At 48.0% G+C, this 21,294-nt stretch overlaps 2 protein-coding genes across 3 annotated transcripts; both read right to left on the reverse strand.

The window, feature by feature from the left end:
- Positions 1 to 4,478: 4,478 nt before the first annotated feature.
- Positions 4,479 to 8,771, reverse strand: Cdpf1 (cysteine rich DPF motif domain containing 1). 2 transcript variants are annotated; one of them, XM_052160812.1, is made up of 4 exons: positions 8,718 to 8,771; positions 6,605 to 6,717; positions 5,658 to 5,769; positions 4,479 to 5,040 (listed from the first exon to the last, which is right to left on the reverse strand). In XM_052160812.1, the coding sequence occupies exons 2-4, from the start codon at positions 6,715 to 6,717 to the stop codon at positions 4,906 to 4,908; spliced, it is 360 nt and encodes a 119-aa protein (XP_052016772.1). In that variant the 5' UTR covers positions 8,718 to 8,771; the 3' UTR covers positions 4,479 to 4,905. The 2 variants fall into 2 exon arrangements, with proteins under 2 accessions (XP_052016772.1, XP_052016771.1); XM_052160811.1 differs by having other exon boundaries at positions 8,675 to 8,763.
- A 5,155-nt stretch (positions 8,772 to 13,926) lies between these two features.
- Positions 13,927 to 20,328, reverse strand: Pkdrej (polycystin family receptor for egg jelly). The gene has a single exon (XM_052161200.1). It carries the CDS (start codon positions 20,326 to 20,328, stop codon positions 13,927 to 13,929), a length of 6,402 nt encoding a protein of 2,133 aa, XP_052017160.1.
- Positions 20,329 to 21,294: the final 966 nt, after the last annotated feature.

A 21,294-nucleotide genomic window follows, 5' to 3' on the forward strand; every position in this document is an offset into this window, starting at 1 on the left:
AGCTTGACTCTTCTGACGTCATCACTATTTGATCCAGATGGACGACACTGACAAGGAGTCGAGGACATAGCTCAGTGGGTAGAGAGACGGCTTGGTCCCTGGTGCTGCTTTCTGGCCCTGGTGGTCGGTGTCTGCAGCCTCAGCAGAAGTCAGAGGTAGCCTTCAGATACATACTTCAAAGTTTGATGCCAGTCTGTGTTGTGCGAGACCCTGTTTAAGAGAGACAAAGATTGTGGCTGATAAAATGTTCAAGGTCAGCATGATGAAAACACTAGAAAGAATAGTAAGAATAATAAGGGAAAATTAGCATCAAGAGGTGCTTTATGATTTGCAGCCTTACTGACCGCCTTACGTCCTCTCTCCTGATTTCCTTCTCCCCATCTTCCCTGTTTCCTGTCCTTCCTCAAACCCACTTGCCCCCTTTGCCTTCCCTCCTTGCTGCCAATCAAAGGCTCTGTAGGGCAGCAGTTGCTGCAGGCCTTCTGCCAAGGCTCTTAGGAATCAGAGGCAGAGCAAGTCATTTTTATACATGAGCCCAGTGAGGATTGACCTCAGTCAGGAAGAAGCCAGCCCTTGTGTCACAGGGCACATCCAGACCTCGGTGGTTCCTGAAGGGCAAGAACTGGTCCTAGGTTTGGAGGGTCAAAGGGTGAATTCCAGTGCTAAGTCTCTTCTGTGCACAGGTCCCCCAGGGAGGACGGGTTCCTGTTCTGGTGAACCTTAGACAAATGCCACTCCAGTGTAGGTGACCTTGGAAAAGTGAGTTTCGAATCATGGGCTTCTGGAGTAGTCACATGTTCTATTTGAATTTGCATAAAACAAGAGCAGCTCCTTGCTGTCTGCTTTCAGCATAGACCACAGAACTGACTGACAAGTTCCGTGTCAGTCTTCGCCTGAGCTGATGCTTTCAGGTTCATCAATGTCATGTTCTCCTGGAATTCCAGTAAGCTATCCCCAGAGAAGCCAGGAGGGACCACAGTGGCCTTGGCTTTACAGTCACTGACTTTGTGCACCTGCCTTTTAGGTAGGATATTCACAATGTGGCCACATAATACTAGGGCCTTTCAGGTCACCTAGTGAGATTTCTCAAGGCGTCAGTAACCCAAGGCATGCCGGGTAAAAGACTGTGGCACATTCAGGAACTCAGAAAGTGGGCAGCTATGTGGTCTGCAGGGTGTGTCGGTGGCTTCAGCCGACAGCCCAATCAAAGATGCCACCTTGGCTCCTGGAGCTCTGGAGCAGGGTTGCAAAGCCACTTCCCGGCACAAATGGCAAAGTCTTAATGCCAGACTCCTTGGAGAGATCGATGGGGACCAAGCAGCCTTGGTGACCCTCCTCCCTGACTCTTGGTGTCTTCAAGAGGCTGTGTGGCCTAGTGAAGACATGTTCACTGTTTAAGAGAGCCTTAAAGATGCACACGAGCAAAATTTAGTCGTCATGACCTCCCCTATGATCCTGCCTGCAGGGACCACTCCAGCCCCTCCCTCCACGACACCTCTTTCTGCTGATCTTATAGGCCCTTCCCCAGAAAAGATTCCTTGAAGCCGACCTTCAGAAAAACACAGTCCTTGGGCCCCTCTACACTCAGCCTGCCTCCGATTCTAAATATGTCTCACCTTGAGCCTTTATCTAACCCCTATGGCACTGGGCGCATTGGACACTCAGCAACCAGAGGCATGGGGGAAGGGATTTTTGTCCTGCATCATTGGTTTGAAAATGACTTGCTGAACTCCAGTTTAATGTTGTCCTGGTGTCCCCTGAGATTAACTAGCCTTTGGCTCCAGGGCCTCCAACAGCCAAAAAGCCCACCACCTTTACTGTCCTTCTTTAACCTGTGTGGCCTTTCAAGATGAGTTTCCACTAGGAAAATGCAGCAACTCCCTACAGCTGCTCACCCAGCATACAGAGTAAGTCCCCAGTCTCCTTCCACAGCCCCTAGAGGGGTGAGAACAGGCACCTAAAGCCATCTTCAAGTAGATACCACCAGCCTGACGCCATCTTGGTTTCCTGCTGAGCCATCAGGCACTGCTCTGTCCCCAGTCCCAAGACCAGCATAGGTTAAGAATATTAGAGCAATAGCCCGACTCAGGCCATAGATGACCTTTACCTTTACCTTTATCTAAAAACACTAAAATCTGCATGGGCAGGCTTTGGTTTAAATAAGAGGACCACATTCCTCACTGAGACCCCTCTGAGGGATGTGTTGGCATCTCTGGTTTTACTTCAATGGAGTGGCCTGCAGGCTTATCAGGAAAAGCTGTGTGCTCCCTAATCAGGACAGAGTGTAAGAGGCTGCTGCTACCTGGCCTGTCAACAGCCTGGGACCCCTGATGACATTTTCTCAACATCAGACCTCAACCATCTACTTCTCAGAATCATGAAAAATGGAGTCCGTTGCTTTTCTCCCAAAAGGTAACTTTAGTCGCGGAGGGTGGTTGCATCATGAGGAGCACCTTTTGGAGAATCCTGTGCCAACCAGAAGTGGACCAAACTGTACCCAGGGTCAGCGTCGTGTCTTGACCAAGCAGCTGGCAGCACCTGACACCTAAGTGGCAGTCAGGCACTACTGCTGGCAAAAGGCAAGGAGAAGCATTGTTTTATGTCATAGCAACCGGGTTGTTTCATTGTCTTTTTATGGGGTCAAATATGAAAACCTTGAAGTTCTCTGTAGAGGGGGGGAAAGTAACACTCGCCTCCTCTCTCACCTCTTCCCCCAACCCAAACCCAGCTGCAAATTCATTTATTCAGTAAAGACAGATACTTCATCCCTGGCCCACAGGTCACCCTGGCAGTGGTGAGGGCAGAGCAGAGGCAAGTGGCCCTCTGGGTTCCCTGGCTGGCACAGCACTGGGGCATCTTCCCCAGGTCCCTGGGACTCAGCTGTGCTTCACGTCACACACAGAGCCTGGATTCGGGCGCTGAAGACCAGGGAGTGATTGACTTGTTCCTGGTAAAATTGTCACTTTGGGAAATTTCACTTTAAAAAAAAAAAAAAAAAAGGCTCAGCCAGCTCTTTTGTCAAGCCTGAAACTAAGTGTACCTCATAACAGATGAATGCCACTTGGCACCCTTTCTAGGAAGATGTCAGTATTATCCATGTTAAGTGTCACGATGTTTTCTGCACTGAATGAAAAAAGAATGATCTTCACAGCTATGTCTTGAATACTGTGATTTCTGTTTTGGTTTTTTTGTTTTTTGTTTTTTTAAACACTCTGATACAACTAGTTGACTAGCTTGTGGCCGTGTGTCTAATCGCCAATACCTGGAATCCTCGAAGTCAGGGTTTGGTACAGTGTATGTTCAAAGCCTAGCTCTTGAACCTGCTGGGCACTGTGGAAGCTCAAATAAACAACTGCAGACAGCTGCCCAGAGGTGTGCACCCCTCACCTGTCACTGTCCCCAGGCTGTGCACGATCTCTTCCCAATGTGTGAATCTGCACCTTCAGTCATTTAAAAAAAAACAAAACAAGTGCCAGCCAATCTGTTTGTATGTATCTCTGCCAGCCAGACTTTCTTGAACCCTGGCTGGAAATCACCAACTTCACATCCGGTGTTTCTATCAAGGCCACTGAGCAGGCCTGTCGGGTTAACAGTTCTCCACTGTTTAGAGAATTGTTAGCTATGACTTATTACCAAAGAACTCTGGCAATTTGAGCTCTTCTGTTGAGTCTCCATGTCATTTCCAATGTCCTGGCCACATTTCTTCTTGGTGTGTCTTCGTCACTCCCTACAACATTCACGATGTCATCGTCATGTTGAAACCCAAGGGGATGGGGCCTTACAGACACACACACACACACACACACACAGACACACACACACACACACACACACACACACACACACACACACACACACACGAGGGCACACACATTTCCAAAGCAAGGTCTGAGGCCTGCTTCCTGCCACTTGCTCACTACTGTCCTTGGTACCATCCTCTCAGACCTGGGGGCTTGCAGCCCTTCGCCCCTGTGATAACAGGCCTGAATAGGAATTATTGAACTGGTACTAGCATCCTCCCACCCCACCCCATCCCCCCACCCCACTTGTGGATACAGGGCTCCCAGGGCATCAGGAATCAGGGTGAACACAGAAGGGCAAATAGAATGTTCTAGTCACATGAGCTGATTGGTTCCAGGCAATTAGAAAATGGCTGTAACTTAATCTTAATTTAAAAAAAAAAATCCGAGCCTTTGTTTTCTCCTTAGGAGACTGAACTGATTTATATCCTGAATTTATGGGAACCTGTATGTTTAGAACGTCCTACTGTAAGCTGATGAATGTAAAGAGTTAATTTCAGGGTACAGTTTTGCCTTAATGGTTTTAAAAAGAATAAACTATTTTTAAAAACTAGTTGGTTTGTTTTGAATGCTGGGATGTTGGGATGTGGCCAGTTTGCACAGACCAAGCCCTATGGACTAGCCCCGAGGGGGGACAAACTGAGTGTTCAAGTGTCATTGAGACTGTTACTCAAACCATTAGCTTATCCTCCTGGTTTTTAATTATAAATATGACACAGAGTCAAGGTTTAAATCATTTCTGAGGCGTTACAGAAGATGTGACATCACCCTTGCTTACCCTCTGGCCCTCAGAGGCTGATTTCCCTAGATAGATGACATTGTGTTATTTAGAAGTCTGGAGAGAAGCCACATTTACATCTACAGGAAGTGTCTACTAGCTGTCAAGCGAAGGAGGTCCCTCTTTCTCTCTCCTGGCCTCCACTAGAGGCTAGGCCTTGAGCTCCAGCTGGATACACCCCTGCTGTCTGTCCTCAGTCTTGGTAGTTCCTCAGCTTCTGAGGCTGGAGGTACTCCACACCGTTCAGAGAAGACCAAATACAGCACTCCCGGCCGGAATCCTGGCCAAGCCCAGTCCAATGCCTCACAGGAGGCTGTGCCCTGCCAGTCAGGGACGGCTGGCGTGTTTCTTGCTGGCACCCTTTCTCTTCTCCACATCCTGCTGGATTTCCTGAGGGAAAGCACTGATGTTCTCTTGAACACAGGGGAGGCAGACCCTCTTGGAGTAGAACAGGCTGCAGTCCTGTGAGAGAGAAGAGGACTCGAACATCGAGGGACTCGGGCAAACCCCCCACGGAGTGCGGGGAGAGGCAGCAACCTGAGCCAGGAAGGAACGCCAAGGGCTGGCAAGGTAGCCATCCCACCTCCAGTTCTGAGGAGCAACCCCTGGCAATGAAGATAACATCGCTAACAGTATACTGTTTAATCCAAGAAGGGGGAAGATGCCTATTATTCTGGGGGCAACGCCTACTACTGCTTGCCAACTACAGCCCAAATCCAAGGAGTGGCATGAGGCCCCTCAGAGGCCAGCCCCAGTCCACCAACCTTTCCTGTTGACCTCAAACACTCCCTCCACAGTCTTCCCTCCGCCTGGTGGGACCCGAGGCTCCTGCCATCCCGTACATCAGCCAGACAGCAAAGAGAAGTGACAGCTGTTGGCCATGACCTGGCGAGCCCCACTGTGTGCACTATACTTGCAGCTGGTGCTCAGGGGTTCTCAGACCCCTGGACTACTCTGAGACCCAAGTGCTTAAAGTCTCTTCACTCGCCCTGGGCTGAGACCTTCTAGCTGCCCTCACTGGCGCCTTCCCTTTGTGTTTGTGACCCAAAGGAGCTCATCTAGTCCCCTGGTTTACCCACCGGGCCCACACACACCAGCCTGCCGCACACACTGCACCGAGAGCCGAGGACCAGAAACCTGGCCTTGTCTGAGGAGAAGGGATCCTTCATGATGTAGCTCTCCTCCAGGAGGCTGTGGGGAGAAGGGACACTGGATTGTGAGCCATGGTAAGGCTGGCAGCAGGAGCCTCAGCAGACACAAACTGGTTTCCCTGTACAGTACAATAATGGCACGAAAGCTGACACCTGGGGGTGGGGGGAGGACAGGTGGGAACTGAAAAGTGACCCAGCCTCGGCTCTGCAAGGTGCAGTGGGAACCTTTCAGTCAATCCCGGAGCAAGCAGGATTCACTAAGTGGCCTTGTGAGGTCAGCATGGGACAGTCTCCTCTGTCCCACACACATCAGAATGAGAGTGACTGAGTGGCATAATCCAGGGAAGCGAAGGAATTGAGCCTGGTCCCGTGCTGCCGTGTCAGAGTCCAGGACCAGCCAGCTCTCTCACGATGCTTCACGAAGGCTGAGCCACAATCCAGTAAACAAGGGTGTAACCGTCTCTGCTCCCAACCTGCATGAATGAGAACCCTGGACAGCGGCTCCTCAGGAACCACTGGGTAACCAACCAGCCCTGAAGTCTCATCAGGAAGGACAGCATAGGATTGGGCCCCACATGAAAAAGCCACCAAGCTCCTCCACTGCTGTTTGGCCTAGGCCATAAGGCTTCTGCCTCACAGACAGAACAGGTTCCTAACTCTCAGTTGCAACCGCAGGGAAGGCAGAGAGTCCTCAGAAGAGTTGAAAGGATTTCCAGCTTTGCCTGGGGCTTGGGATATGCCTTAGACATCCCAGAACAAGGCAAGGGCTGGTCTAAAGCACAACACTCAAGCCTGGAGTCACACTCCACACAGTACCTGCCGCTGAGTAGCCCTGCACAGGGTCACCTGTGCACTAGCTCAGGTTGCATACTCACACAACAGCCCGGGTGTCCGGGGGCTTCTGCCCGACATAGCTGTAAGGAGCTGTTAAGGCACAAAGCTGGCACTCAAACATGCCCAGGGGGCAGGGCTCTACCTCAGATCCCATCTGCAAGACCAAGAGGTAGGAGTGTCACCATGGGAACCAAATCCTCCTTGCTGTTCACCTCTCACCCACAAAGCGGGAGACTCCTTGACTAGGAAACTCAAGTTCTGAGCAAGGGACACCTGGCCAATATGGCATGGGATTGTTGAGTGCACAAGATTGACTGTGCCTAGCCTGGGCTACAGTCAAATGAGAGAGCATGATTTACATCCCCACATTCTTAAACTGGTTAATTCCTTTTTTTAAATTTATATTTATTGATATGAGAAGAGGGTTGTGCATCCATGGAATTCACGAATTGGTCAGAAGATTCTACAGTCTAGGTCCTGGGTATTAATCTTGGGTCATCAGCTTTAAAATGTCTTTAACCCCTGAGCCATCATGCCAGCTGTACTTTTTAATTATGACTTTATGGACTGGTTTTTGCATAGGTATGCAATGTGCCACAGTGCCAACGTGGAATCAGTTCTCACCCTTTACCAGGTGGGATCTGGAGATCAAATTCAGGTCAGGCTTGGTAGCAGGCACCTCTACCTGCCAGGCCTCTCACCAGCCCCAATTTGGACAATTTCTATAGATTATCTTCAAGTTCAGTGGCTTCATTCACATCAGCTGACAGGCCCCTTGAAGGCAATATTATTCTGTTTTATTTTTTTTTTCACTACTATTTCTCTATCTGCTGCAATCTTCATCTGTGTATATCTTTTCCACTACCATGTTCAACATAATAACTGTGCTTGCTTTAAACGCCCCCCCACATAGGTCTAACATCTGTGCTGTGTGTGGTTCTGTGCCTATTTTAATCCTTGGCAACAAAACTGTTTCTTTGCTCTTCCTTCTGTCTCAATCTGCATTATAAACTGGGATTTGTTGGTAAGGCGGTATAGGTAAAGCAGCATCTAGGACACAGAGTGGACGTGTATACTTGGCCTGTACTGTTTGGTGCTGAAGCAAGCTAGTAACTGAAGGATGTTTGGCATTCCTGGTTCTTCTGCTACACTGGCAACACATTTACTTGTGCTTAGATACTATTTAAGGACAGATTCTCGTGCCTCCTGCAGCTTCCCTTCACAGGATGCAAGAATCTTCTCTTGCTGTAGAGCATACTTTCCTTCCCTACCCAAGTAGTCTGAAAGTTTGCTTCCCTTGGAAGATCCAGGCAGATAAATTTGTGCAGCAACCAGAGCCTTCCTCAGGTCAGTTTACAGGAAAGTTTTAAAGACTTCAGTTCTGCCCTCAGTCTTACCCACCAGCACCCAGTACATGCTGGTGAAAAAAGCCCACGGTGGGCGTTTCTGTGGCTCACCGGGGAGGTTGGGGTGGGAAGGTGGTTTGAACAGCACTTCTCTTATATTCAAGACCCCACCTCTCAGCAAATTGTTGTTGGGTCAGTGGTCTGGCGGCAACAGCAGCTGTCTGATTCTTAGACTTTCATCGCGCTGTATCGAAATTCCTACTAGCCTTTCAAAGCTCCCATCAGCAGCTCTGGCCCCAGCTGCACCCTCCTCTAACCCTTCACGTCCTACAGAACGAGCTTTGGAGCCAGAAGGAGCATATGCACGCCTTGGAAACTGACAGATGTCCCGAATGACGTCTAAAACTGAAAATTCTATTTTGGGTGTGCGCGAACCTAGTTAGTGGTATCTTAATTCGCACGTCACAGGCCCTCGCCGAGGCTGCTGGGCGCGCTGCCCTTGCAGCAGGTGACAGTCAGGAGACAGTCCCAGGATAGTGCCACTCCGCCAGAGCCTCCTCCTCCCGTTCAGAGTCTCCCCAGGTCAGCAGGGCTCCGCCTGGCGATCTTAGACACCACCGCCCGAGTCACGCTCGCACAACCCTCCCCGCGCTCTGAGCCGGGTGTCTAACGCCTCCTCCACCCCCCCTTCTCCGTGCCCCTAGGGTTTCCAGAGGCACCGACGCCAGACCAAGCAAGCCAGGGCACGGAGGGAACCCGGCCCACCTCTCCACGCGCGGTTCAGCAGCCCACTGCCGGGACAACTCACCACCTCCCTGCCGAAACCCCTAGAGCGCCTGCGTGGCCCGCCCACAGTATTAGCTCCGCCTCACTGCGCCTGCGCGGCTCCGCCCTAGATACGCTAAGGCTCCGCCCTCGATCCGTGGCGATTGTGCAGCTCCCCCCCCCCTTTTTTTTAATGATATAAACATTTCGTTTATAACAGCTTTTGCAATATTTTTCTGTGGTTCCATTACAAAACAACCATGGGGCATAGAGAAATAGCTCAGCAATTAAGAGGACAGGCTGCTATTTTGAGGACTCAAACCTTCAGGACTGCTCATAATCACCTGTAATTTCAGTGCTGGGATACTCTATCTTCTGACCTCTACAGACACCAGGCATACATGTGGTACATAAGTATATTTGCAGACAAAATATCCATTCATATAAAATATTTAATTATAAAATAAGAAAAACTAACCTAGGGTGAATCATTTTAGCAACAAAAAGGCACATTCTTACTATTTTGCAAGTAATAAATCATTAAGGCATCATGTAGCTGATTTCTGAGGTCTGTGGAGAAGGATTTATGGAAGTCTCTCACTTCCGATAAATAGGTTTTAATGCCCATCTTCTTTTTTTGAGATTTTTTTTATTCGATATATTTTTTATTTACATTTCAAATGATTTCCCCTTTTCTGGTCCCTCCACTCCCCGAAAGTCACATAAGCCCCCTTCCCTCCCCCTGTTCTCCCACCCACCTCTTCCTACTTCCCTGTTCTGGTTTTGCCTTATACTGCTACACTGAGTCTTTCTAGAACCAGGGGCCACTCCTCTGTTCTTCTTGTACCTCATTTGATGTGTGGATTATGTTTTGGGTATTCCAGTTTTCCAGGCCAATATCCACTTATCAGTGAGTGCATACCATGATTGATCTTTTGAGACTAGGTTACCTCACTTAGTATGATGTTCTCCAGCTCCATCCATTTGCCTAAGAATTTCATGAATTCATTGTTTCTAATGGCTGAGTAGTACTCCATTGTGTATATATACCACATTTTTTGCATCCATTCTTCTGTTGAGGGAAGAACACCATCAAAAGGACAAACCGGCAACCAACAAATTGGGAAAAGATCTTCACCAACCCTACATCAGATAGAGGGCTAGTATCCAATATATACAAAGAACTCAAGAAGTTAGACCCCAGAAAACCAAATAACCCTATTAAAAAAATGGGGTACAGAGTTAAACAAAGAATTCTCACCTGAAGAACTTCGGATGGCGGAGAAACATCTTAAAAAATGCTCAACTTCATTAGTCATCAGGGAAATGCAAATCAAAACAACCCTGAGATTTCACCTTACACCAGTCAGAATGGCTAAGATTAAAAACTCAGGAGACAGCAGGTGTTGGCGAGGATGTGGAGAAAGAGGAACACTCCTCCACTGCTGGTGGGGTTGCAAATTGGTATAACCACTCTGGAAATCAGTCTGGTGGTTCCTCAGAAAACTGGGCATGTCACTTCCAAAAGATCCTGCTATACCACTCCTGGGCATATACCCAGAGGATTCTCCAGCATGTAATAAGGATATATGCTCCACTATGTTCATAGCAGCCCTATTTATAATAGCCAGAAGCTGGAAAGAACCCAGGTATCCCTCAACAGAAGAATGGATGCAGCCCTTCTTCTTAGCCCGCTGAAGCTCCACCGTCCCACTGCCCTTCCCCTGGGTTTGCCTTACCACGCCTAAGTAACTCTACTCAGTCCCAGCTTCCGTAAGCAAGATAAACCTAAAGAGCGTCTTTGTCCAGGTAGAACTTTACTGGTCGATTCTGTTTCCACTGCTAGCTTATCTTAATTGTGGATCGTGGCTTGAGAGCTGCCTGGGCTTCTTCAGAAAAAAGCATACTGATGACAAACAAACAAACAAACAAACAAAAAACCCACCACATATGCTACCTAAATCTTGCCTGTTGAACCAGTGAATTTACTGGGGTTATTTTCTGGGATAAGGGACTCAGGTAAGTGCAACATTGAAAAGCCTACCCAGTGTGGGTGCTGACCTAAGAGCTGTCACTGGACTTCGCACATCGTGGAAGTAGTCCACCTGTCTCCTGCAGCATTTGCTTACTTTTGGGAAAGGGGCTTTATGGATATTCTTAAAAGTTTGTTGAGCTTTCTGATTCTTGTACGTCCTAATCTGCCTCCAGGAGGGAATGTTTGCATCTACAGGAAAAGGCTATATAACACTTCACTTCTTTTTCTGACTCTTATTTACCCCTTCTTGGTTAATGTTCCCTGAACCTTGGAAGGAGTCACACAGAAGTCTGATTATTTTCTTAAATTTATGGCTGGGCATTGGACCGCTATGCCATAGGGATAAGCATTTATTCAGTTATTTGACTGGTTTTGAGTCTCCTCAGTAACTACCACAGACTGTAAAAAATAAATTTCCTCCATACCTGAGTCTGATAGCAGCTGTAAGCTATGGGTAAGAAGTACAAGTATTTAGAAGGCATGTCTATTCATTTAATAAAACAATAACTATACTGTCTCCACTGGAGCCTATGACCACCAGCCACAAGTTTTTGCACAGGTTTCTAATGCCAAACATGGGTTCCCCTCCTGTGAAGCCTCAAATCCAATCAAAGTATTGTCTACATCCATACTGGTTTACCACTATCGCACCAGCAGACATGCTTTGCCTGGCATAGTAACGTAATAGAATCCATAACTAAATGGGATCCTTGGCAATAATTCTCCCTCAGCAGCCTAGACCTCCCCCAGCGGGTTTAGCCTGACTTCTCCATATCCTGCAATATATGAGTATTTTCATTTAATTTTGACATGCAGCCAACAATAGTGGAAATTGTCTTTTTAGTTTCTGGGATTTAAAGGATTTCCTTGGCTAGCAACTCATAGGGACATAATCTGCAGTTAACAGTGTGGGATTTCCTTCCTTCCTTCCTTCCTTCCTTCCTTCCTTCCTTCCTTCCTTCCTTTCTTTCTTTCTTTCTTTCTTTCTTTCTTTCTTTCTTTCTTTCTTTCTTTCTTTCTTTCTTTCTTTCTTTCTTTCAGATTTGTGTGAGTACAGTGCTACTGTGTTCTGACACACCAGAAGAGGGCATCAGAACCAATTATAGATGGTTGTGAGCCACCTTATGGTTGCTGGGAATTCAACTCAGGAACCCTGGAAGAGCAGTCAGTGCTCTTAACCTCTGAGCCATCTCTCCAGCCCCCCTGGAGGGATATTCTTTCAACAGTCTTTCAGCTTCTGGGAATGTTTTCCCACCCTCCTTAAGATGTTGTCTTAATGTTCTTCCAGATGCATCTTCAAATATCCAAGACAGTGGCTAGCACTGTATGAGGAGGAAGAGGAGGGGGTAAGGAGGAGGAGGAAAGAAGGAGAAGGAAGAAAGAAGTAGGAGAAGGAGGAGGAGGAGGAAGAAGGAGGAGGAAGAAGAAGGAAGAAGAGGGAAGAAGAAGAAGAAGAAGAAGAAGAAGAAGAAGAAGAAGAAGAAGAAGAAGAGGAAGAGGAAGAGGAAGAGGAAGAGGAAGAGGAAGAGGAAGAGGAAGAGGAAGAGGAAGAGGAAGAGGAGGAAGGAAGGAAGAAAGAAAGAAAGAAAGAAAGAAAGAAAGAAAGAAAGAAAGAAAGAAAGAAAGAAAGAAAGAAAGAAAGAAAGAAAGAAGAAAATAATGTTATACAGGTGAGTCTTAAAAGCCTATCAAAGAGCCAGGTGGTGATGGTACATGTCTTTAGTTCCCAGCATTCGGTAGGCAGAGGTAGGCAGATCTCTACACAGCAAGTCTGACCCCAGGACAGCCAGTGGATACACAAAGAGAAACCTTGTCTCAAAACAAACAAATAAAAAATAAATCTCTTGGGGCTGGAGAGATGGCTCAGTGATTAAGAGCACTGACTGCTCTTCTGAAGATTCTGAGTTTAAATCCCAGGAACCACATGGTGGCTCACAACCATCCGTAATGAAATATGACGCCCTCTTCTGGTGTGTCTGAAGACAGCTACAGTGTACTTACATATAATAATAAATAAATCTTTAGGCTGGAGCCAGTGGAGCCGGCCAGAGTGAGTGAGGCGGACTGGAGTGAGCAGAGGTCCTGAATTCAATCCCCAGCAACCACATGATGGCTCACAACCATCAGCACAGCTACAGTGTACTCATATACATTAAATAAATAAATCTTTTTTAAAAAATCTCTGTTTTAATAAAGGTCAGAGGAGGCTGATGTGAGTGCAGTGCAGCCTTAGCCTCATCTGTGTGTTTCCCTTCTCTGGCTCTCAACTTTGAAGGCAGCCACAAATATGTCTTGTTTCCTTACACAGAAATCACTGCACAGGTCATAGAAGAAATCTCAAATTTAATTCATATAAAACTTAAAAGTGGCATCAGCATATAGGCACAGTGCTTCTGAGTAACAATGTAACAACTGTTAGTCCTTGTTCTTCTTGAACCACATTTCCTTACTCCTAAATAATCCATCAAGTCATAAATATAATAACCAAATGCCTAGTCATCAGACACATTGTTATATTCAGTAGATAGAATGCATAATGTATTTCAACATGAACCTTTGTGCACCTTTGTTGACAACAGGGGCCTCTCTTAGTCATAAAATGTTACCAGGTGCATTAGCTACTAATGCATTAGTGCATTAGTGATGCACTGCCTGAGGGAGTTAAGAGGGACACTTCAGGTCCTTGTCCCCTGCTCTTTCATCTCTGCATTCTCAAACTCTAAAGCAAGTTTTGGAACTCCCCACAGGATGCCTCTAGCCCTGGCCTGCAGGAGGACTTGAGAGGCTCCTCAGGCATGGTCGGCAGAGGAGACATCTAGGGAGGCTAACCAGTCTGTTTCTGTTTAGAGGATGAGGCTGCTGGGCTGCGGCTTAATCCATGATGGGACCTTGCCAGCTCTTTCCCTTGAAGCTGGGTCTCAAAATGAGCAGCTATCACTCTTCCACACTGACTGCTGCAAGCCCCCCACAAAAGGAGTGCTGCCTCTGAACCAGGAGTCCCAGAATTCCAGCCAGAGAGAATCCCACCTTACCATCTTCCTCTCTCCTGACACGCCTCTCTATTCATGTTCTTGTTCCCAAGAGCAGGGCCTAGCATGGGGATACCTCAGATGTGGAGGTGTGCATGACTGAGCCATCAGGCATTCTTTAGTCCCCTTGACAAACATAAGTCGTGTTTGGGACACTCTTTGCTTCTGGCCCTTCTGACCATCACCAATCAGACAACAAGGTAAATCATTTTCTTCCCGTTGATGTTTCTGGCCTTCAGCCCCAGGAAGCGGCGAGTATTCTTCTCTGGCTGCCCATACAGCATGTCGACGAAAAAGTCAGATTGGTCTTTGTCTCTAGTTCGGGAGGTGAGAAAGTCAAACCCAGATTTTAGCCTGTAGCACAGATAGGTTACAGCCTCAGCCTCGTCAGATGGCTCCTCATACACAGGCTGCTTCATCTCATCATAGGCAGACAGAATCACTGCCTGAAACAAGTTGATGAAGATACAAATTATCACCAACATGAAAGACGACAGAAACAGGACCCCAAGAACCTTGTTGCCGGAAAATTCTGTGTTCTGGAAGGCTGACACGCAGTAGGAGAAGATGGTTTGGGTGGCATGGATCATGTTGCTGTAATTCCACTCATGCTGACCAAACACCAGGTACCCAAAGGCTACATACATGAAGGAATACATAGATACCACCAAAGCTGTGTGGCAGATGCCAGGAAGGGCGACCTGGATGGCCTTCTGAGCCAGGCGCACATTATAGAAGAACCTGGAATACCTCAGTGTCTTCAGTATGGTCAGAAACAACAGGAAAGCCAAGATGATCCGCAAGAAGTGGTCGACCCGAGAAACAGCATGGAAGGGGATGAAGGCTTCAGGGTCAGTGAGGTAAAACTGGACCATTTTGGTGGCCAGGAGGTGCTTCCAGAAGAAAAGTACTATCAGTAGAGCAAACATGCACTTGAGAGAGAAGTTGAGCAAGTTGTACACACTTCTTATGTAGGAAGCTCTCTCTTGCATGATGATGTAGCCCTCATCTACAACATAGGCACAGAAGAAAATAAGAATGGCAGCGTATAGGTAGATTTCTGCTGACGTTTTTCTGTTGAAATCAGCCAGTGAGAAGGAGTACACAGAGAGGCTGGAGTTGACAATCCCTAAGGGAGAGACTTCAAACACGACTGAAATGCTACACAGCAGACTGGTGTCCGGATTCAGAGTGGTCAGTTCCACAATGACAGCCCATGTCAGCTCATCCAGCCACCTCTTTCCTTTGAGTTCCTTGAGCCTCACTGTGGAATTTAACATCTGCTGTTCTGGAAAGAAGTAAAACGCATACCCTCCAGATCCATAGGTGTTTAATACTCCGTAGGAATAATACACCCATTTCTTCCCCGGAGGCCTATAAGTAAAGCCATTGCTGGTTTTGTCTGTAGACTGCTTGCCAGCCTTATTCCAGACACTGGAATAGTGTTGTGTGTCTTCTGGGTCAATGCCATACTGTGGATGACAATGGATTTCCCCTGCGACGCTGCTCTGTACAAACGCCTTGGCCAACAGACATGTCTTATTGCTAGGTTTGGCCCTTACTTGCCTCATGAGTGGAAGGCCAAGGATTTTAGACGAGCTGTCCGGAAGGAATGTTGGGTTTGGGTCATTGTGTAACAGAGGCAGGAACACACCATTGAGCCATGTGTAGATATCTTCCAACTGCATCACAGTGGCAAGATCCACGGAGAACCGATGGCGAATGAACTGGTTATAGTAGAAGCTGTCATTGTGACGCAGTGAGAAAATGAACCACAGGAGAAGGGTCAGGAATATGAAGTGAGTCACAAGGTAGCTCAGGAACAAGAAGGACCTCCTTTGGAACCTGCTCTTCCGCCTGAGGATTTGGATTTTGTCCTCAGTGACAGGCTGGTACATGGTCAAGCTTCGGATGTAGGCCATGTCCTCATGGAGCTGCTCCATCTCCTCCGGTGTCATCTTCAACTCCTGCAGCCTGATTTCCGAGTAATAGTACTTGCTGGACCACGAGAGGTTCTTACAGTACTTAGGCTTTTGGGTCTTGGTGCCTGACCCCAATAGAATCTTGCACGGTTGTATGAGGAACACGGCCTGACAGAAGGAACAGAGCGAGGCAAAGAGCCACTCTACTGACTTGTCATAGCTGTAATTCAAGCCATAAAATACAATGAAGAATGATGATATACCGGAAGTGGCAAACACCAAAAACCAGGCAATATAAACACACCACGTGGGCAGGATAATCTGGGTCTTCTTTTTAACAGACTCGGGAGTATGCAGTTGGGTAGAGGAAGCTTTCGAAGGGACATTGTCACCATCTTCTAGGTTATTGTTACTGAAGTTCTTATTGGACATTTGAGTGTCTGGGTCCTTGCTGTCTGCTTTCTCATGCTTCTGTGAGGTTTCAAAGGCCTCCTTTTCCTTGGGAGCAGTGGCAGACTTGGCAGTTTTCCTGGGGAGACCCTTCATTTCATATTCATGCCACTTGTCCAATCGTTCTTTCCAGGACAGACCTTCCTCTGACATCAGTGGGTGCTTCTGGGGTGCCACTGTGTCTAGATTCACTTTAGGTTTCTTCTGGGAATAGGTGAAGAAAAAAGTTATTAATAATTGCACAGGGATTGTGATCAAGACGCTTTTGATTCCTATCACCATTGACCTGATGATATAACCAGGTCTGGGCTCAATTTGCTCCTTTTTGTTCAGGTTAAAAAACACGATATTACAAACAAGAGAGCTTAGCAGCATGGCCAAGCAGCAGGACAGCCTCTGGAGCCTGCTGAACGGTTTGGGGACAATGTCTGTGAAAACGGAGAACCACATGTGGTTTTGCCTAAGTTTATCACTCAGCTCAATCATGAAGAAGTCTGTCCTTTTCAGAGGCTCCTCCGGGTTGGTGACAGAAAACGTTGCATCCAAAGTGGTGTCCACAGAGAGCCACTTCCGGCACACAAAAAGCCAAATGCGTTTGTTGAAGAGATTTTCTACTTTGATTCGACTTAGGTACCAGCTAGGTGTTCTGCCTGAATTGTCATGCCACACTCGGATGGAATGGATGTCCCCCAAGTCACTTTTTGTTGTTAGGAGGAAAGTATTGATATTCCCTCGGTATAGGGTTTTAAAATATGGATGGCTTAAACAGTGAACATCACTGGTACTCTCCGTTCCCATAAGCTGGATAAAAACATTGGCTCTAGTTCCAGACCCCCAGCGACTCCCAGTAAAGATGGTTACCAGGTAGCATATGGTATCAAAAGGATCATTATCAGTCAGTATTACCACGTTGTCCCGAAGATACCGATCTATCACATCCCTGTGCAAGGCCCAGAAAGCCAGAATAGTATACAGGATCATAATGAGAAGCACGGCCAGCAAGGTCACAGGGTTTTGGGTAAGGTTACTAATGACCGATAGGCGCAGATCCACAGGGTTAGGGACCACAATTACCTTAGCAGTCACAAAGTGGGTGTGCAGATGCTTGTAGTTCAGCTCCATAGAAACCAGGGGCCACAGGCTCCGCCTTCCATTCCTACAGATACAGTGTATTGTTTTCCATGTGGTCTTCTCACCCAGCACACAGGTACTTTGTTGCCAATCACTCTGGAGCCCATACATGTCCAAACAGTGAGCCCTGAAGACAGCCAGTCTCACGAGCTTGTTAGTGGGCCTAAAGACAAAGCGAGATGCCTGCAGGACCACTGAGACGTTACACTTGAATGAATGTCTGCGCTGAGTTATGGTTTGAAGCAAGGATATTGACAGACAAATCATGCGGGCCTCCTTGACTGAACAGGTTGGGTCAAACAGGCCACTCCACTTGGCAATGGGAGGGATATCATGAGGAACAAGGAAAGTGGCCATTAGATTGGTGGGAGTGAGCTGACTGCCTTCATATACCAAGGCCTCGAACAACACTGTCACATTTGTAATAATGTGGATAAATACCTCCCCCATTCCTCTGCTGTCCACCTCAAAGCTAATTCCACCTGTTGTCATCTTTGAGAACCCATCACTTTTGATGCCTGGTCCCATTGTAAGTTTAAAACTCGCAAAGGTCAGGTCTTTTCTGACCAGGTACACTTCTGCTATGTCAGGTGTGATCTCTACGACCTTACCAGTATCGGCAGCCCCTGTCATTCTGAACCCAACCACATCTGTAGAAATGTTTTCCGGGTAAGTCAACCAAGGAAAGGGGTCATCTGTGAACTCACAAAACATCATAGAAATCGGAGCCTTTGGGGGTAGCCCGTGGACCATGCTTGCGTTCAGTGTTGCACGGAGGCAGTTTGGACAGAGTGACTCATTTCTGAAGGCCTTAAAAACATTCCAGTTTTCAACTTTCTCCACATACATCTTAAAGTTGCTGGTCCTCAGTGCAGTGGTTTTGCTTCCTAGTACCTTGTTAGCCAGTATTGTGTCTGATAGTGATTCTACTACAAACAAAGGATCTTGGAATGTATAGAAGGGATTAATCAGCTTAAGAAGGTTAGACAGACTGGTTAGGATGCCAGTGCCCACAATTTCAATCTGCTGGGAGTGAAGGTTTTTGTGTTTGCACTGGTATGTTTGTAGGGCCTGGTTTGCTTGCCTTAGCCATAACGTGGTGGCCTCTAAAGCCGCTTGACTGAAGTCAGAGGCTCTCTGGGTTAATTTGGTAATCACCATCACTGACTGACCAATTTCATCCACTGTGCGCATAGCAAATCGGAAAGGCTGGTTGACGAGGTACTGCAGGAGATGGGCTCTATCATCTTGAAGTTCGAGCTCCCCTTTTATGTTATTCAACACAGAAGTCACCACATAAATTAAGTAGCCTGCCTGTAACCAGTCCTGCTTTTGAAGCAAAGCAGACAGTGATGATGTTGGTTCCGTGGTGACGTTGAGCAGTGATTGTAAAACGTTCTTTGACGAGTCCCTGACAGTAGGTGCCTTCACAGTGGCTTGCAAAGTCACTGGAGAAAAGGTCCCTAAGGAATCATAGACCTGAGCATAAAGCCTCAAATTGTAGTGATTTGTCGCCATACCAACAGGGAGAAAGAAGGCTGGTGTTGTAGGCTGTGTCCCTGAATATGCAATGGCCCCCAGTGTATTCTCTTCTACGGAACTGATTTCGCCACTGCTGTCCAACTCAGATACTATTATTTTATACTTAAAGGGAAGGTTCTTACCCTTAAAACCACTACATTCAACAACAAATTTAGTAACCATGGAAATCCCACTAGCTGGATTAATCTTGCATTTGCCACCTTGAGGGCCACGGTTAATAACAATGGGGTGTTTCAAGATCCTGGTCACACCACCCCAAGACTTCAGAATCAGAGAAATCCAAAACCTATTTTCCAAAAAGTTCCTAAAGGCAAAAGCTTTTATGGACAAATAAGCCCCATTCCTCTTGGTGTCAGTTTGCCCTGCCCAGTCAAACATCACTTCATGACCCGTTTCAGACAAAATGGACCAGCTATAGAAATCCCGGCGGCCACAACTTGGGCAATTCAGAAACAGAGAGAATCTCTCTGATACGGCTAAAGTGGGGCCACAATTTTCAATGCAGGATATGTTCGCCTTGGGCTTAAGCCCCTGGAGCACCTGTACAGTTTTATCGGAAAATGCAGTTCTGTTTTGCTTCTGTACCACCATTCTGAAGTAATACACACCATTGCCCCTAAGAGTTTTTGGTGGAATGGTTAGTACAGGGCCCACTGCCCAAGGCCAGTCTAGTGAATCCTGCTCTGGGTGACAGACATCCCGGTTGGTCACTAATACATAGTTGCCACTATAGTATCTTGGATCTGTGGTACAGTACCAAAAAAAAATGAGTCCCTCTGTGGGGATGTCTGCTTCCGGGTCGTAGGACATGCTTCCATTCAGAATCAGTTCATCGGAGAATTTCATGGTTACTCTGGGGGCTCCAGAAAGAACAGCCTTCAGGAGGCGCTTTTTAACCCAAATGTAGATGATATCCGAGTCTGTCACTGTGGGCAAGATGGGGTCCCACCTGATGATGGTCAGCGTGAAGTTAAACACATACACCCCGAAAGGCAGGGCATGTTTGGGGATGTGAAGGGAGGAAACCTTAGTCATCTGCATCTGCGGCAAGAACACAGGTCGGTTCCAGTCAGGGGTGTCGTTCACAGAGGTCACCGAAAAGTACACCCAGCTCCTGCGAACGACCAAGGCATCAGGACAGTGCCAACGGACAGTGACATTGAGGGTGGCTTCCTCGTCTCTGCTCAAGATAAGGGGAGCGTTCTGGTCTTTCCTGTTGATCTTCACTGACTGTATGATACAGGTGGCCATCTGGCAGGACACCGTAGCTGTGGCGGCTGCGGGGTCCGAGGAGTTGACTTTCAGGAGGAGGCGCGCGGCTGTGCCCGAGGGACACCTACGAGGCAGCGTAGGGCTGGCGCGGCGCGGGGATGAGCGCGGGGACAGACCACCGGTGCCACCGCCCCGGACGCTGCTCTCCGCGCTGTGCCCCAACCCCGGGGCGCCCCTGAGCACGCCCGGCAGCCCGCGAGGGCCACGGGGTGGCGGCTGGCTGCCCAGACCCAGGCCCAGGCCCAGGAGCAGCAGCGCGGGGCCCGGCCACATGGCTCACCCCAGGAGCTGCCGGGCCGCAGGGGCAACGGCCGCGACGCTGAGCTTGGCCGCGAGCGTACCGGGAGGGGCTGGGCGCGCAGCTCGCCGCGGGCCTGGAGCAGCGTCCTCCGCCACTCTGGAATAAGGCGGTTCACCCGGGATGTGGGTTCCCGGGGACAGTTGACTCTCAGGGACAGCGGGTTCCCAGGGCTAATGAGTTTCAGGAACAGTATGTTCCCAGGGGCGGTGGGTCCCGAAGGGCAGTGAGTTCCCAGGAACAGTGGGGTCTCGGGGTCATCAAGGGTCTCAGGACCAAGGAGAACCACACACAAGGAGAACGTGGGAAGTCACAGAACAGTGGATTTCCAGGGGAAGTGAGTCTGGGGATTCTCAGGACCTGAGAGCAGCTAGAAGGAGGCCGATCAAAGGGCATTGGGCGTTAAGGACAGAGGCATCTCCAGGAAGGTAGGTGCAAGGTAAGTCACTATGTACTGGGCGGAAGGGCTCAAGACTGTTTCCAGCCGCCTCTTTCTTCCCATATTGATGTAGGCTCCAGGATCAGGCCTTGCTAAATGAGGTTAATCCCGTGCTCCGCCCCGCCCCCTTCTTTTCTTCTTCTTAAAACTGGACACACCAAGAAAGCTTCTTAGCAGAAATTCCTCTCCCACGGGAAAACCGGTTACAAAATAATGAAGTCAGGAGGGCCTTTGCCAGCCCCTCAGCCTAGTCCAAGGATAGCTGAGCTTGGTTGTTTTTGGTTTTTTGTTTTGTTTTGTCTTTGTTGTTGTTTTTTCTTTTTCTTTTTCCTTCGCTTTCAAATGTATTGTTTATTTATTTCTTTGTTTGTTTTAGACTGTGTCTTCTCAGGAACCAACTGGAGATTGGATCCTTCTGCTTCTCTCTTAGGTGCTAGGATCACAGGAGTGTACTACTCTACTTAGCTAAAAATAACTAGGTGGTTTAGGAGGGAGAAGGTTA

The sequence above is a fragment of the Apodemus sylvaticus genome, chromosome 17 (genome assembly GCF_947179515.1).
Source record: "Apodemus sylvaticus chromosome 17, mApoSyl1.1, whole genome shotgun sequence".
Taxonomy (NCBI): Eukaryota; Metazoa; Chordata; class Mammalia; order Rodentia; family Muridae; genus Apodemus; species Apodemus sylvaticus.